The 16,443-nt window shown below is 47.5% G+C and overlaps 1 protein-coding gene and 1 pseudogene across 1 annotated transcript in view; one reads left to right on the forward strand and one right to left on the reverse strand.

Annotated features, from left to right (window-relative positions):
• Positions 1–16,443, reverse strand: part of FRAS1 (Fraser extracellular matrix complex subunit 1) — a 328,899-nt gene that overhangs the window by 195,239 nt on the left and 117,217 nt on the right. The window contains exons 3-5 of the mRNA XM_060278390.2: positions 6,517–6,624; positions 4,302–4,394; positions 218–371 (exon numbers count right to left, since the gene is read on the reverse strand). Of these exons, the coding sequence (XP_060134373.2) occupies positions 218–371; positions 4,302–4,394; positions 6,517–6,624 (355 nt within the window). The remainder of the gene's footprint in view (positions 1–217; positions 372–4,301; positions 4,395–6,516; positions 6,625–16,443) is intronic.
• Positions 3,384–3,479, forward strand: LOC118084588 (U6 spliceosomal RNA; annotated as a pseudogene).

Raw genomic sequence — 16,443 nt, forward strand, 5'->3', positions numbered from 1 at the left:
TTGGTTTAGCAATCAAATGGATGGATAGCTGGAGCCCCAGATTTTCCTCCCCTATTTAAAAGCGGCTATATAAATCCTGCAATAAGCAACAGCTTATTGGACAAGCTTAGATTACATTTGGCTAAGCTGCGGCGACGGCGGCAAGTCTGCTTACGTTTTCAAGACGGGCAAATCCAGGACGAATCCCTTCTCCCATCATCACCCTTCACTCACTCACCTCCACTGCCGGCACACCGTGGGCAGCACTCTCCTTTCCTGGGGGCCCCCACTCCCTCGCAGGAGAGGGCAGGGCAAGCCTTGGGTGTACAGGTGACCTCCCCACTGGCACAAGAGCAGGTCGTACATCCGGAGCCAGCCCATTCCGTACCATGCTGCAGGGGGAAACAGGGCAGAAAAACACATAGCTGTCAACTGTTGGCAATAGAAGAAGCTGGACTGGACTTTACTGGACTGGACTATATTTTCCCATTTCCTAATCCCATCATGAAAGGGATGCCAAGGAAACCAGAGCATTTGACTATAAGGCGAGCCCTGCTGGATCAAATAGCCCATTTGGGTCAGCATCCTTTTCTCCTAGTGGCTAACCAGATGCATATGGGAAGCAGGACATGATGCAGAAAACTCTCCCCACCTGTGATTCGCAGCAACTGGTATTCAGAGGCACATTGCCCCCCCCCTTCCAAAAAGCAGAGGTACTATAGAGCTGGCCATTATGGCTAGTAAGCTGCTGAGGGTTTCGCCCTCCACGCATTTCCCTCGTCCTCTTTTAAACCCATCCAAGCGACCACAGCATCATCTATTCCAAACATACTTTTAAGTGCATCCCACTTCCCCAGGCGGTGTTAAAACCTCAGGCAACCACACTTGGGTTTCCTTTTTTTTGGAAAGAAGAGATTCTTGGAGATTTAAGGCAGGCACCCCCAAACTGCGGCCCTCCAGATGTTTTAGCCTACAACTCCCATGATCCCTAGCTAACAGGACCAGTGGTCGGGGAAGATGGGAATTGTAGTCCAAAACATCTGGAGGGCCAAAGTTTGGGGAATGCCTGATTTAAGGTGTCTCTGTAATATTGGCTCCTACAAGCAGGAAACCCCACTGCCCCACCTCAGATTTCCAGAAAGAGGCAATTCTGAGTGTGTAGCTCCTACCTCGCTCGCTCTCAGTCTGTTTCCCAGTCTGCCTTACATCATCCTTAGTTGGTAGGGGAAAAGATATATCATCTACCTCCCATCCTGCTCAGAGGGGTTTCGAACCCCTGAGTCTGATAGTCACTGAGACTCTACCAAAGAAGAGGACACTGCTTTGCATAAAGTGTACATGTTCTAAGGTATTATATAAAGGTAAAGGGACCCCTGATCATTAGGTCCAGTCGTGACCGACTTTGGGGTTGCGCGCTCATCTCGCATTATTGGCTGAGGGAGCTGGCGTATAACTTCCAGGTCATGTGGCCAGCACGACAAAGCCACTTCTGGCAAACCAGAGCAGCACATGGAAACGCCGTTTACCTTCCCGCTGTAGCGGTTCCTATTTATCTACTTGCATTTTGACGTGCTTTCGAACTGCTAGGTTGGCAGGAGCTGGGACCAAGCAACGGGAGCTCACCCCATCACAGGGATTCGAACCGCCGACCTTCTGATCAGCAAGCCCTAGGCTCAGTGGTTTAACCACAGCGCCACCTGGGTCCCTAAGGTATTATATGTATAGATGCAAATTTAGTAATACTGTACTGTACAGTCGTACCTCGGGTTACGACCACCTCGGTTTGCGAACAGTTCAGGTTACGAACTGCGCAAACCCGGAAGTGTTTTCGCCGCGCGTGCGTGCGCAGAAGCGCCGCGCGCGCGATCGCGCGATCTGCGCATGCGCAAAGCGCGAAAATCGCACTTTGCGCATGCGCAAAATGGCGGCGCCCATTGCTTTCGGTTTACGAACTATTTGGGTTACGAACTGCGTTCCGGAACGGATCGCGTTCGTAACCCGAGGTATTACTGTACCCTGATTCTGGGATGTTTCTGCTATTCCCTGGCCACTGGTTCTAATAAGGGACATTTTCCTAGCCACTAAGCCAGCAGTCACTAAACTCCCTACCAAAAGTATGGCCAGATCTGTACGGCACGCTCGTCCAGAACTCATAACAGCATTGCCCTTCCTCCTAGCCCTGGGTTGAAAATAAAGCCGGGCTCATATATTTTAATGTTTGCATTTGTTCCAATAATACTCTCAGAGACATACATTAGAACTAGAACCATTATTGCCTTGCTTTAAAAATAAGGAGGACATTTAAATCTTTATGTTCTGCCATGTTTCTCCATTTTATGTTCCTATTTAGCCCTCTGGCAAATAACACCCCTGTAAGAGTGCTCACTGGAAGGACAGTTTGTGAAGCTGAGGCTCCAATACTTTGGCCACCTCATGAGAAGAGAAGAATCCTTGGAAAAGACCCTGATGTTGGGAAAGATTGAGGGCACAAGGAGAAGGGGACGACAGAGGACGAGATGGTTGGACAGTGTTCTCGAAGCTACGAACATGAGTTTGACCAAACTGCGGGAGGCAGTGTAAGACAGGAGTGCCTGGCGTGCTATGGTCCATGGGGTCACGAAGAGTCGGACACAACTAAACGACTAAACAACAACAAATACTCTTTAGATCTCAACTTTCTCTGTTGGTGAAGCAAGCAAAGGAAAAGTTATATAAGCAGCAAAGTGGGCAGAGACCAAAAGCATAGAGCTGTAGCCAGTGAAATCGCTGTCCGAGCAGAACAGCTTCCGCTCATGCAACGAGAATTCCCATTCCTCCCCTTCCCCCCGATGTGCCCGCCATCACATTCCCAAAAAACTGATGTGCTCCAGAACAGATTGGTGGGTGCAGGGCGGCTGCTGTGGGATAGGAATATTTTGTTTACAGGAGTCGTTCTGCCCACACAATGACTTTCATTGAATCATAGATTTTGGAAAGGATCACAAGGGGCATCTAGTCCAACCCTCTGCAACGCAGGAATCTTTTGCCCAATGGGGGGCTTGAACCAATGGCTCTGAGATTGAGAGTCTCATGCTCAACTGGCCAAGACATCTCGACTGCAGCCTTTGTGGGATTCAGCCCATAAAAACTGTGCTTTCTGAGCCACACGAGAGGTCCATCCATGCCCAGTATTCTTGGCAACAGCTGGCAGTCAGATCCATTTAGCTTTCACAGCCAACTGCCCTGTTGGATCGTGGATGGGGAAGCTGTGATCTAACAACATCTGGGGGTCCAAAACTCCCATCTTCCCAGATCACTGACCATTCTGGCAGGCGCTGGTAGGGGCTGGATTCCCAACAACACACTGGAGGGACACATGTTCCCCATTGCTGTGTTGCATCCATTCTCTATGAAAAGTCCACCCTGTGCTCGCTTCGGCAGCACATATACTAAAATTGGAACGATACAGAGAAGATTAGCATGGCCCCTGAGAAAAGTCCACCCTGTTGATTCTTTTTTTTCTAATGGAAAGACAGGAAATACTACAAAAACAACACTCTAATAATAGTCTAATCTGGAGTGATGGCTGGCTCCTGTTTGTCCCTAGCAAATGAAACTTGGAGATACACTGCCTCTATACATGCAGGTTCTCTTTTCTGCTAGCATGGTGAAGACTCGTTGACAGGCCTGCTATTTGGAGCAATGGCTGCTTTCTGGAGAGGTGTCTGCTGGCAATCCTACGCTACTCTTTGCGAGCCCCAAATTTTCTACAAATGGGAGAAACTGCAACGAGCAAACGAATTAGATGATTAATGGTTCTTCCTCTATACTTATGCAATAAGCAAGCTCCTGGAAATGAACATACTCATATTCTCACAGTGAAAATGCCAAGCTTGTGAAAATGACCCAGTTGGCAGCGAGAGTGCGCCAGTTATTATTATTTTTTGCCCATTCCTCTTCTCATCTTTGGGTATCTGCCCAAAAGTTAATTTGCAGCAATATCTTTGGTTAGGCCATGTGTGATGCCGCATAAGACTGCTCTGACCTAGTTCCCCGAATGGAAGAACTGGAGAAAAATCTAAGGCAGCCAAAGAATTGGCCGAGCGGATCAATGCAACGCTTTGTGGATATTAAGAAAGCCCGGCCATCAAGCGACCAGACTTCTCTCGGCCCGGCATACCAGACAAGCAGCTAGATCTCACTCAGATTGTGTTTCCAACACGAAGTTCTCTGAATGTCTCTCTGCAGGAGCAAGGCAAGGTCCCAAGAGGGAACGAGACAAGAGTTATTTCCAAGAAGAAAAGCCAACTGCAAGTTGAAAGGGATACACAAGAAATGCTCACCTCGTGGACCCGTCCTTCATGCTCACAAAATCCCTCCGTTTGCGAAACGCACTCAGGGCAGCAAGCGTTGGCAGGTGTTTGGAGCACTTCCCCCTGAACGAGAAAAAGCCATTCAGCCAGTGTCACAAATCCATCTGTCTAGAAAAAAGCCCATTCCTGTTATTTCAACACACAGTCTCAACAATATAGGCCTCCTCTGTTCAGAATGGAATGCCCATCCATGTGGGCATTACTATTATTATTATTATTATTATTATTATTATTATTATTATTATTATTTTGTGGGGAGCTGTGTTCAGTCTAACAGAAGAATGCAAATAGGAACTGTCAGGGGGACTCCCTACAGGGAGCCTCCCCCCATCATCCTGACCAGCACTTCGCCCAGCGACAGCGCTAGCAGCGGGTCAGGGGGAAGCGGAATGGAAGGGGGAAGGCTCAGCGAGGCATCAGAGCCCTGGCAACGCTCTGGAGAACAGACGGTGGAAGAAGGGCTCAGCGATGTATCGGAGCCCCTGCACCACTCTGACCATCTAGGGGAGGAGGGACAGCTCAAGGAGGCGCTGGAGCCCAGGCACCGCCCCAGCCAGGGAGGGGAAGAAGGGACCCCGCTCCTTCCGGCGCCCGAATTGAGGCACGCGCCCAAACGCAGGGTGAAGGGGCGGCGTTTCAGGGTGCCCTGGTTATTATGCTGGCCCCGAAGCCAATGGGCGCCATTGCCAGGTTCTGCGAGTGACTAGGCGGTCATGTTTTCTGCTATCGCTGCACTGTAAATAGTATGCACAATAAAACCTTTAAAGACACAACGGACTGGAGTGTCTTTACTCGGGAGTAGCCGCAACAACTCCCTGACAGGAGCTGAGCAACGAGAGCAAGTAAATATCTTGTACATTGTAGAGACCATATAACACAGGTCCTGAAAGACCTGCATTGGCTCCCACTACGTTTCTGAGCACAATTCAAAGTGTTGGTACTGACCTTCAAAGCTCTAAACGGCCTCGGCCCTGTAGACCTGAAGGAGCATCTCCTCCCCCAGCTCTGAGGGCCTTCTGGTGGTTCCCCCACTGCGAGAAGTGAGGTTACAGGGAACCAGGCAGAGGGACTTCTCGGTGGTGGTACCCACCCTGTGGAACGCCTTCCCATCAGATGTCAAGGGAATAAACAAGTATCTAACTGTTAGATGACATCTGAAGGCATCCCTGTTTAGGGAAGTTTTTGATGTGTTTTTAATATTCTGTTGGGAACTGCCCAGAGTGGCTGAGGAAACCCAGCCAGATGGGCGGGGTATAAATAATAAGTTGTTGTTGTTGTTGTTGATGATGATGGTGATGGTGATGGTGATGATGATTATGATGATATGGGTGCCATAGGAGGTACCACTGGGCACCTGCCACATTGGTAACCCTACTCACTGGATCATCACCTTCTCGTGGTGAGTGGGCTTGCACCCTTGTGAGTGAAGCCGTTGGGAATCTCGTACTCCCAGCAGGGTCACCCAAGGTGGCAAGGTCAAGGGGAAGGAGCTAGACAAAGAATGATCCAAGAAGTCCTCAACGGCAGAACAGGCAGATGATAACAAGCGGTATGTTACAACGGCTGTGAAGGCGGATGAAGGCTGCAGCAGACAGGAATCTACCGGTTTGCCGTGACTACTTCATGCCATCAGAACAGAGCCCTACTGCGAAGACTGTGCGTTGGTCAGCGTGCACTGATCTACACGCACAAAACAAAATCGGGCACAGGCGTCTTCCAAAAACCCAACTCCACAGTCACTTACGGACCCGTTGTTAAAACCGAGTTTATGGAAGACAATCTTACTCGGTTACGAGTGATCGCCAAAAAGACTGGTAACCCCTGTATTAAACTAAAATCATAGAATCGTAGAGTTGGAAGGGACCACGAGGATCATCTAGTCCAACCCCTTGCATTGCAGGAAACTTTTGCCCAATGTGGGGCTCAAACCCACAACCCTGAGATTAAGAGTCTCATGCTCTACTGACTGAGCCATGATGGAGTTAAACCACTGGTCCATAGAGCCTTAGATGGAGTTAAACCACTGGTCCATAGAGCTCAGTGCTGTCTGCACTGACTGGCAACAGCTCTCAAGGGTTACAGGCAGAAATCCTTCCCTGCCCTATAAGGAAATGCCAGAGACTGAACTTGGGGTCTTGCCACAACCACTCCATTTCTCCACATGGACGTCATTCTGTCACCTTACCTTTCCGAAGTCGCAGCGAGGGTTTTTGCAAACAACGGCTTTGCACAGGACAATGTCGCCATGGCAACCGCACTCCCGGCAGGAGTCTGGCTTCCACGCGGTGTTGTTCTGCAAACAAGTCATAAGCTTGGAATTAAAATTGCATTAAAAAGCGTTAACACTGCACGCAATTACGGGGCAGCAAAGAGTTCAAACGAATTAAAAAGGGAAAGGGCCCTTCACATTGCAGAGGGAAACTTGGCAAGCCAAGTCTATCTGCTACATGCCGATTAGGACCCATGGCTGTAACAAGTCCAAAGCTATTCATTCCGTACTTCCAAAACATATAATCAAAAGGCTCGGGCCTGCGATGAAAAGCAATCAATTCCAGCTGCAAAATAATTGATCCACCTAAGACCCCAGTAGCTACAATCTGATTAGAGCTTCTCTTCCATCCAGCTACGGCTTCTATAAACAGACTCGGGCTGGGAATTTAACAGCCTCCAAAGGAGCTTTTGACGCTCCATTCATATTAAAATTAATGTGCTAGAAAAATTACCTGGGGTGTCAAACTGCTTCTATGTATGGGGAGAGGCGGGAAAGATCTGGAGTCCTCTGGTTGGAGAGGAGGCAGGGAATGTACGTGGGAGGAGAGGAAAGTTCCTGAGCTGGCGGAGCAAGGAAATGTTCTGTAGTCTTTGGTAAAATATTTTTTTGTAGGAGCGGCTTGGGGAAAAATTAAGGAGCCGAGGGGAAAAAACAGCCTCCCCCCCCTTTTCTCTTTGCACTTGATATACCCAAAAAGTGACTCCATTTTTGTGTGTGTACTTCCAACTACCCTCTCGAAATTTCGGGGCAGGGTGTTGTCTTAAGCCCAATTAAGCAGGGGGTGGGCATTTTCCAGCACCTGGTCTAATTAAAGTCTTACACACCCACACAGCTCAGAGCAGGGAGTGAATCTACCGCCCCTTGGACTGTCAGCTACTGGAGTGTCAGGTCTGAGCTCGAACATTCAGACTGCATTCCCGTGCATGTTACCAATTGGGACCAGTGGGTAAACTGACCTGGGAGGTTACAGGATAAATGGACATGAATTTATCCAAAGGATAAATGGACATAAATCTGACATCAGGAATTACAAGACAGAGAAACCAGTAGGAGAACACTTCAATCTCCCAGGACATTCTATACAAGATCCCAAAGTAGCTGTCTTACTACAAAAGAATTTCAGAAATAGACTGGAAAGAGAAGTTGCTGAATTACAACTTATCACCAAGCTCAAAACCATGGAGGGACCTGGTTTGAACAGAGACATAGGATTCTTATCTCATTATACATGATGAAGCGATCTTCAGCCATCTCAACCCTTGCTTTTTAATGCAAAACCATTTGCAGTTGTTTTCAGTCATCAACAGCTATCAGTCAGTCAATCACCCACTTCCACCACCCTTCTGAGTGATACCCCCCTCCCCACCCCTTCTCCACATAAGTGCCTGGGGACTCCTATTTCAGTGTATCTGAAGAAGTGTGCATGCACACGAAACCTCATACCAAAATAAAAACTTAGTTGGTCTTTTAGGTGCTACTGAAGGAAAAATTTTTATTTTACTTTGACCTGGGAGGGTGTAGGAATCCAACCACCAACCAACACATTGAGTGATCCAAGTGTGAACCAATGATATGCTCCGACATTTCTGTGTCACCTTTCCATGTTCTACTAGACGTTTATGCAAACTCAGCCCCAATGTGGTTTTTAAAAATGAAAAGCAGTTTCAAGAGGGGAAATACACACACAGAGAGACACGTCGTTTCTCTGCTCCAAGCAACCCTCTTTCAAAGCTGCATTTAAATAAATAAAAATGTGATACTGGGGGTATTTGCCATACCTGCCAAGTTGCTGTCAGAGAAATAAGGGACCGGGCCGGAAATAGCAGACCGGAGGTAGCACTGCCGCCATTTTGGAACTGGGCGGAGCATGCTCAGAAGTGACTTTTGATGCTGCTTTGCCCAGTTCCAAAATGGCCGCTGCGCTAGAATAAACCGGGGGGAAACAAAAAAATCCGTTTTTTCAGCTAGGAACAGCTGGGAAAATGGGGATTTCCCAGGGAAAACGGGAGACTTGGCAGCTATGGTATTTGCACCCATTTGCTATTTTCAGGTGGGATTCAGTCACAAGCCAGCAATTTCACAATGTGCAACAGAAGTTCATTTGGAGCTCTCGCACAACAACCCTGCTTTCTCCCACCACCCTGTAAAAAAAAACAACCATCAGATAACATTTGCTTGGTGCAAAATTGTCTCAACACCCCAGAAAACAAATCAGAATGAATGCTCAGTAAACAGGACGTTTGGAAGCAACCTGGGAATCAGTTATATGGATTTGCATGTAGTTAGCTTCCATGGAAGGCGAATATATCAAGCTCAAGTGCTCAGGCATCATTGCTACTGCCGCATCAGTTTCCTCCAATGCAGTGTCCACTTCATAGCGTAGCATTGTAGAGCTGGAAGGGACCACCGGGGTCATCTAGTCCAACCCCCTGCAATGTAGGAATCTTTTGCCCCACGTGGCGCTCGAGCCCAGGACTCTTGAGATTTAAAATCTCACTTCCAGAGGGAGATGTTTCCCTGTGTTAAACATCACCCTTTTAGTCACACTGATATGCAGCTATAAGAAAATCGGAGGCTTCGTTCCTTCTCAATGAAACAGTACATGAAATCGAGTCCTCTCTAATAAAGCTGATGAGAATATTAAAGCTAAGTACTGCCACAGATCGGTGCAAATTTACAGCCCTGGAGCTCAGGAAATAAATGATACAGGAGAGGGGCCGTCGTTTTTGCTCTGATAACATAACTGACCCAACGAGCAGCGACAGGAACAGTAACAGGGGTACCCTGAGAAAACTGTCTTCCTGGGGCTGATTTACTGTACAGCTGCAGAATCAATTGAGGCCAAGTTATATGGGTGTCAAGCTCTGCCTAACTCTCATGCTGTATTTAATCCATTCCTGCGCCTGAAAAAAAAAGGTGGCGGGGGGGGGGGGAGGATAAAGCTGTTCCATGTCAGACACGAGGCTTTTTTCAAAGATACCTGGAGCAAGCTCCAGGGCCCCACATACCTGCCCCCTTTGGAAGAATGATGCTCTGGTTTGGCGCCAGGATTAATGACCTTACCTGGCTGCTCATTTCGTTCCTGTCCTTGCTCACGCCAGCAGTAAAGGGGTGGGTAGGATAGCAACACGAGCAACAAGGGAGCTGAAGAAAGGCGCAAGGAGATTTCAGACGTTTTTACTAAGACTCTTGGCAGCCTGCTGCAGAGGGGCGATTGCACTGTCTGTAAGGAAGGTGACTGCTTTTTGTAGAGGGTGGAAGTCTTGGGCCTCCAGCGCCCAGGTTCTGTTAGGGCACCAGTAGCAGCTGTGTTGGTGGAGCAGAGCTTCAGAGGTGTCCTCCCGACACCAGCGTTCGCGAAAGCTTATCTTGATGGGGCAGGTCAGGGCTATGTGTATGCACTAACTCAAGACATGGTCCATGTCTTGAGTTAGTGCACACACCATATCTGGATGTTCTGGGGTAAGGGTGCCAGGTGCACTGGGTTGCCTTAGCAACATCAGCAAAGTCAAGTGTATGGCTTGCCGAGCCATTTGTCCTCCCATTGGTTCAGGAATGTATAATGGTCTCTAGAGCCTTGCTTGCATTAAGCCCTGTTGCAAATCCTGATGCTGTCCCATTTTCGGTCAAGGTCTGACACAGAATCCGTGAGAGGGGAAGAGGCTGTGGGTTAGCATGGTGATAGTGTTAGCAAGAAGAGATCAAACCTATCCATTCTGAAGGAAATCAGCCCTGAGCGCTCACTGGAAGGACAGATCGTGAAGCTGAGGCTCCAATACTTTGGCCACCTCATGAGAAGAGAAGACTCCCTGGAAAAGACCCTGATGTTGGGAAAGATTGAGGGCACTAGGAGAAGGGGACAACAGAGGACGAGATGGTTGGACAATGTTCTCGAAGCTACGAACATGAGTTTGACCAAACTGCAGGAGGCAGTGGAAGACAGGAGTGCCTGACGTGCTCTGGTCCATGGGGTCACGAAGAGTCGGACACGACTAAACGACTAAACAACAACAACAACAGTGTTAGCAAATCTCTCTGTACATATGCATCTTCACTTCAAAGACCAGAAGAACTGGAGTGTCTTGTGTCTGGAGCAATGTCTCGAGTCTGGAGACAATGCTAGGGTACTTGCAGACCACGCTAAACTAGGTGGACCCCTAAGTAACAGGATTACTTAACACAAAATAGTTCATCCTTAGGCCAAAGGTAGAGAACCTTCTTTCTGCTCAGGGCCACATACCATGAGGCGTAATCTATTAGGGACCGCATGGCGGAAGTGGGTGAAGTCAAAGCTGGTGACGGGTGGAGTTTCCTAGAGTAACTCATTGAAAACAAAGCATGGCTCGTTTCAGTTTTCACCGTGCGTACCTCAGCTTCGAATTCCCAGTCCTACTCAAGAGTAAGCCCCACTAGGTTTGATGCAGTAACTCTCAAATAAATACAGAGAAGGCTTTCTGAAGTGGAAAGCAACTCCCATTAGGGCTGGGTGATATATCGACATATTGTCCAAAACCAGTTTGAAGTCCATGTCGTGATACCGATTTTTTGCCCTGGCGATAAATTGAAAATCAAGATGTTTGTGCATTTGCTATGCAAAAAATCACAATATGGAGAAAACCATGAAGCCAGCCAATGCTTCTCTCGGTTCCTGCAGCCCCTGTTAACTCTTTTCCCTGTCTCTTGCGGGGGGCAGCAAATCACAAGAGCAAGTGCCGGTAAAAATCATGATGCAGAGAAAACCGTGAAGCCAGCCAATGCCTCTACATAGCTCCATCCTTATTTCAAACATCGTGATAATTGTGACGTTTAGCTGGTGATATAGCGCAATGTTGAAAACCAGATATCACTCAGCTCTAACTCCCATTGACTCCGACCATTTGCCATGTTGGCTGAAGCTGATGGGTGTCTAACAACATCTGGAAAGTGGCTGATGAGTCACCACTGAATTAGAGACAGGGATGCAACTTGCCAGTCAAGGTGTGCCTATGTTGGATGCATCTGTTGCAATGGTCCTCAAGCTAGATGGTTACTAACTCCCAGTCCCAGCTGCAAAGCTAGACACCTTAGTAGAGCAGAATTGGCCTAGAATATTATGGTTACTGGGACCCAGGGGGTGCTGTGGTTAAACCACTGAGCCTAGGGCTTGCTGATCAGAAGGTCGGCGTTCAAATCCCTGTGACGGGGTGAGCTCCCGTTGCTTGGTCCCAGCTCCTGCCAACCTAGCAGTTCGAAAGCACGTCAAAATGCAAGTAGATAAATAGGAACCGCTACAGCGGGAAGGTAAACAGCGTTTCCATGTGCTTCTCTGGTTTGCCAGAAGCGGCTTTGTCGTGCTGGCCACATGACCTGGAAGCTATACGCCGGCTCCCTCGGCCAATAATGCAAGATGAGCGTGCAACCCCAGAGTCGGTCACAACTGGACCTAATGGTCAGGGGTCCCTTTACCTTTTTATTATGGTTACTAACCAAGGTGGACATCTGATGCATGCAACAGCTGCTTTCTCTTCCAACTTATCCTATGTTTCATGGGGCTGTATGAAAGCATTCGTGCAGTGCCTAAATTGTAACTAGAGGCCAGCTCTTGGGATATGCTGGAATATGAACGCTGGGCATCTGTTTGATAGTGTCTCTTTCACGGCATAGTGGAGGTGGGGGGGGAGAGGCACTGGTCAATAGTTGACGCAAATGGCGGGGGGAGCTCATTCCTGATTTGTTGGTCAGCGTCTGTGGGTACAGCTGAATGATTTGCACAAGGCAGGTGTGACCCCTGTGTCTGTCCATTTTGGGTCACCACGATCATAAAGGGAAAACGGTGGAAGACATAGTCACAAATCACCAGGGCCGTAGCTCGGCAGAAGAGCATCTGCCTGCATGCCGAGGGTTCAAGGTTCAATCTTTGGCATTTCCAAATAAGAGCATATTAAGAGCCTGCTGGATCAGGTCCAGCATCTTGTTCTCACAGTGGCCAACATGGTGCCTGTGGGAGACCAGCATGCAGGATTCAAGCACCAGAGCCCTCTCTTCTCCTGTGGTTTCCAGCAAGTGGTATTGAAAAGCATTCCTGCCTACGAGGCAAAGCATAGGCATCATAGCTGGTAGTCGCCAATAGCCCTCTCCTCCATGAATTTGTATAGAGAACACTGGGAGAAACCATCATCTAAACCCTGGAGATCTACTGCCAGTCAATGCAAACACCACTAAGCTAGAAAGATGCAATGGTAGTGTCAGGAATGAGCCAACTCCTAGTGGAACTTTACAGCTTGCTGCAGAACAGAGAGGCTTAGATTTGACACAGGCTGAGCAAAGAATACAGCAGTCAGAAGTGACTCCTCTGGACATTGGAATGCTGGCTACCATGGGAACAACTGAGAGTGGGCTGGAACACAGCCAAAGCTCTCAGGAAGCTCAAACAGGCGCAAACAGAGACAGAGACAGTCTGTCAGAACAGGAAGAGGCTGGAGCTGATCCAATAAGTCCGAAGAGTCGGCAAATGGGAGGGCTGCTAGATAGGAACCAAACATGAGACGTAAGGGGCGACAGTTCAATATATCCTGAAAGAACCGGAAGTAGTCTTCAGAAGGGTCATCTTGAGTGATAATGCTGGCAGCTGCGTTAGAGCCGTCTGGAGCTATCTGTTTGTTTTTGCAATAAATCCTCCTTTTTAATTACCTACGCTTACTGTGTTATCAAGCAGGGAACCTGGACTCCTGACAGGTAGCTTCCAATGTTCTTCCTCCGTAGCAGATACCCCTTGTGGCCTTTACAGATTTCTAGCACATAAACGATCATGCTTGTGGTGAACATGTCCACACGTAGGTGACCGTGTCTCGTTTTTAATCTTCATATAGCACTTTGTAGATTTTCATTGCTCAACAACAATGATGTTCAGGCTGTTGGCATATGTAGCATTCAGAGTCTACCAATGCACTCACAAAATCCCATCCCCCAACCAAGTCGATGTGCTCTTCATCCTGCACATGCCATCAACTGGCACACAAATGCCTCCATGTACTCCATGTTGCATCTAGAAGCAACGTTCTTTACCCTCCAGCATTTGACAAAGTCTCCCTTTGCCATACATTATTGAGTTCAGCCAACTAAAACGTTTGGCTTTTTAGTCGTTTGGAAGCAGATCAAGGGAGAGTAGCTAAAGCAGGTGCCAGAAATAGAGAATCAGCACATCCACACAGCAATTTTCCACTCTTGTGGTTCAGCATAATCCAGGAACACATGAACCGTTCCTAACAAGAGGTCAGCTACCTTTTCTCTCTCTCCAGAGCAGGTCATTTTGTACCAAATGTTACACCACTATTTCTGCTTTTACTATATTGAAACAGCATTTCAATCTTTTATGCAAGCCGCCCAGAGAAGGAGCTGCTGCTGCTTCTTCTTCTTCTTCTTCTTCTTCTTCTTCTTCGGCAATCCCTCGTAGCCGAGTAAGATTGTCTTCCATGAACATGGTTCTAACTGTGAGTCCGTAAGTGACTGTGGAGCCATTTCTGGATCCACACGTCCTTCCACAGTGGGGACATTGGTTTCCAGGCAGGAGTTGATCATGGTGAGGATTTGCCAAGCGTGCCTTCCTCTTAGCACGTTTCTCCCTTATGCCCTGAGTTCAAGTGTCTTCAAAGCCCATGACACTTTTGGTAAAGGCTGTTCTCCAATTGGAGCGCTCGCAGGCAAATGTTTTCCAATTGTTAGTGTTTATGCTACATTTTTAAGGATTTGCCCTGAGGGAGTCTTTGAACCTCTTTTGTTGACCACCAGCATTACGCTTTCCATTTTAAAGTTTGGAATAGAGTACTGTAGTTGCTTTGGGGGACGATCATCAGGCATTTGCACAACATGACCAGTCCAACGAAGTTGATGTTGAAGAATCATTGCTTCGACACTGGTTATCTTTGCTTCTTCCAGTACACTGGTATTAGTTCATTGGGCAAACCACTCCTAGCTCTGGTTCCTTCCCATCAATGACCTATTTCATAGTGAGAGTGGCCACTGTGATGAGCGGAGAAGGGTTGGGAATCGTAGAGTTGGAAAGGAACCTGAGGATCATCTAGTCCAACCCATTGCAATGCAGGAATATGTAGCTGTTCCATACAGGGATCAATCCTGCAATACGTACAATATCAGTGAATATTGTATTGAGTCACCTGTGCACCAGAAAAATCATAGTCAGGAAAATAATTATGAGGTCTCTTCCACTTCATAGAAGGGAACACTCAATGAAAATGTTATCAATTAATGTTGTGTCGGGCCTCCTGCACACCACCTAGAGATGACTGTCATGAAGCAACATGATAGCGCAGTTGGTACAGCAGGAGACTCTTAATCTCATAGTCATGTGTTCTAGCCCCATGCTGAGTGAAAGATTCTTTCATTGCAGAGGATTGATCCTCATCTTCCCTTCCAACACTTTTTCTATGAAATTATTTAAATGAATGAATGAATAAATAAATAAATAATGTTACAATCATTATAATCCAATCACCTGCCAACAATAATATAACCAGCAGCTGTTGTGTGGCAAATGGCTAGGCCAAATGGCACAAAAAGCCCTAGGGCTAAAATGTCTGAAGTGATACAGCTCTTGTCAGATTTGAGGAATCCTCTCCTCCCCCCATGGCACCAAGAGGCAGGGAGGAAACAAGAAAGCTCTTACTTATGATTTATTCAGTCACCACGGCAAAAGACAAAGAATACTGGTCATACCTCCATAATGGAGTTGCTCTAACTGAGCTCCTTCCCCTTCCCTCTCTAGCAACAGCACCTGCTTCTACGGTGTCTGTCCATGGACAATTGTTTCTGTGCTCTTTGTTCTACCACCCTTAACAAATGCCACGTTTTGGGGCTTCCGGTTTAGCGCCAGCGCCGTCCGGTGGGGTCTGCCTCGATCTCCGAGGCAGCCCGTCTTTGCGAGGGGGGGGAAGCAGCGGGGACGACGCTGCACCCCATAGAGCCCTATATCGAGCGTTATAGGGACGAAAAGCCTCAGCGGAGCCCCAATTCGGACTCCCCAACTCTCTGGTAGGCTCTAATAAGAGCTCCAGAGCGAGGAGGGTTGTAGTCGCGGGGCCATTTTGAGCACCATTGTTGCCTTCGCAAAGAGAAGCTCCGTTCCGGAGGCGGAGAGCGCTGAATACTTCCAAAGAAAAAGGATTCAAAAATAGATTACCGTGAGTAAGAAGGCTAAAAATTTTTGGGGGGGACTTAAATTTGGAGCGGGAGGAGATTTAAAAAACGGAAGCCGATCTCCCTCATATTGATTGAAAGTGGAAACAGTTAAGAAAATACCCATTGCCAAGTCATTTGTGGATTTGTTATATCTATGCATCTGCAAAAACTGTGCTGAAATCCCCCTTGGTGACAAGGTAGAGGGGAGAGTGTGAGATCTAATAAGAGAGAAGAGTCTCTTACTACCGCTGGAATCGGCGGTCCTGACGGATTCAGCAAGATTTGTGTAATAGGGAGTTCTGAAACAATGTTGATAAACTGAGCTGTAAAAGTTGCTTATGAAAACTCCCTTGGATTACAATTTAGAAACAAGTAATGGATTTTAATTTCTGAATACATTGTAACCAGTTTGGAAAAATGGCGATCGAATGAAAAATGCTAACACTTCCTGTGCTCTGGGATTGCACTGTGTCCTTGAGGGGAGTACAAAAATGTCAACATACGATTACACAGTTGGATTTAAAGAAAAAACTCTGAAACTCTTATGGGAACTTACTATTGGAACACATAAACAGATTGCTCAATTAGAGGAAACAAATCGACTTCTTCAAGGGGACAAGGGACAAAAAATGTTGGAACAAGAGAATAAACAAGAAACAGAAGGAA

This window comes from Zootoca vivipara, chromosome Z1 (genome assembly GCF_965207765.1).
Source record: "Zootoca vivipara chromosome Z1, rZooViv2.hap1.1, whole genome shotgun sequence".
In the NCBI taxonomy this organism is placed as follows: Eukaryota; Metazoa; Chordata; class Lepidosauria; order Squamata; family Lacertidae; genus Zootoca; species Zootoca vivipara.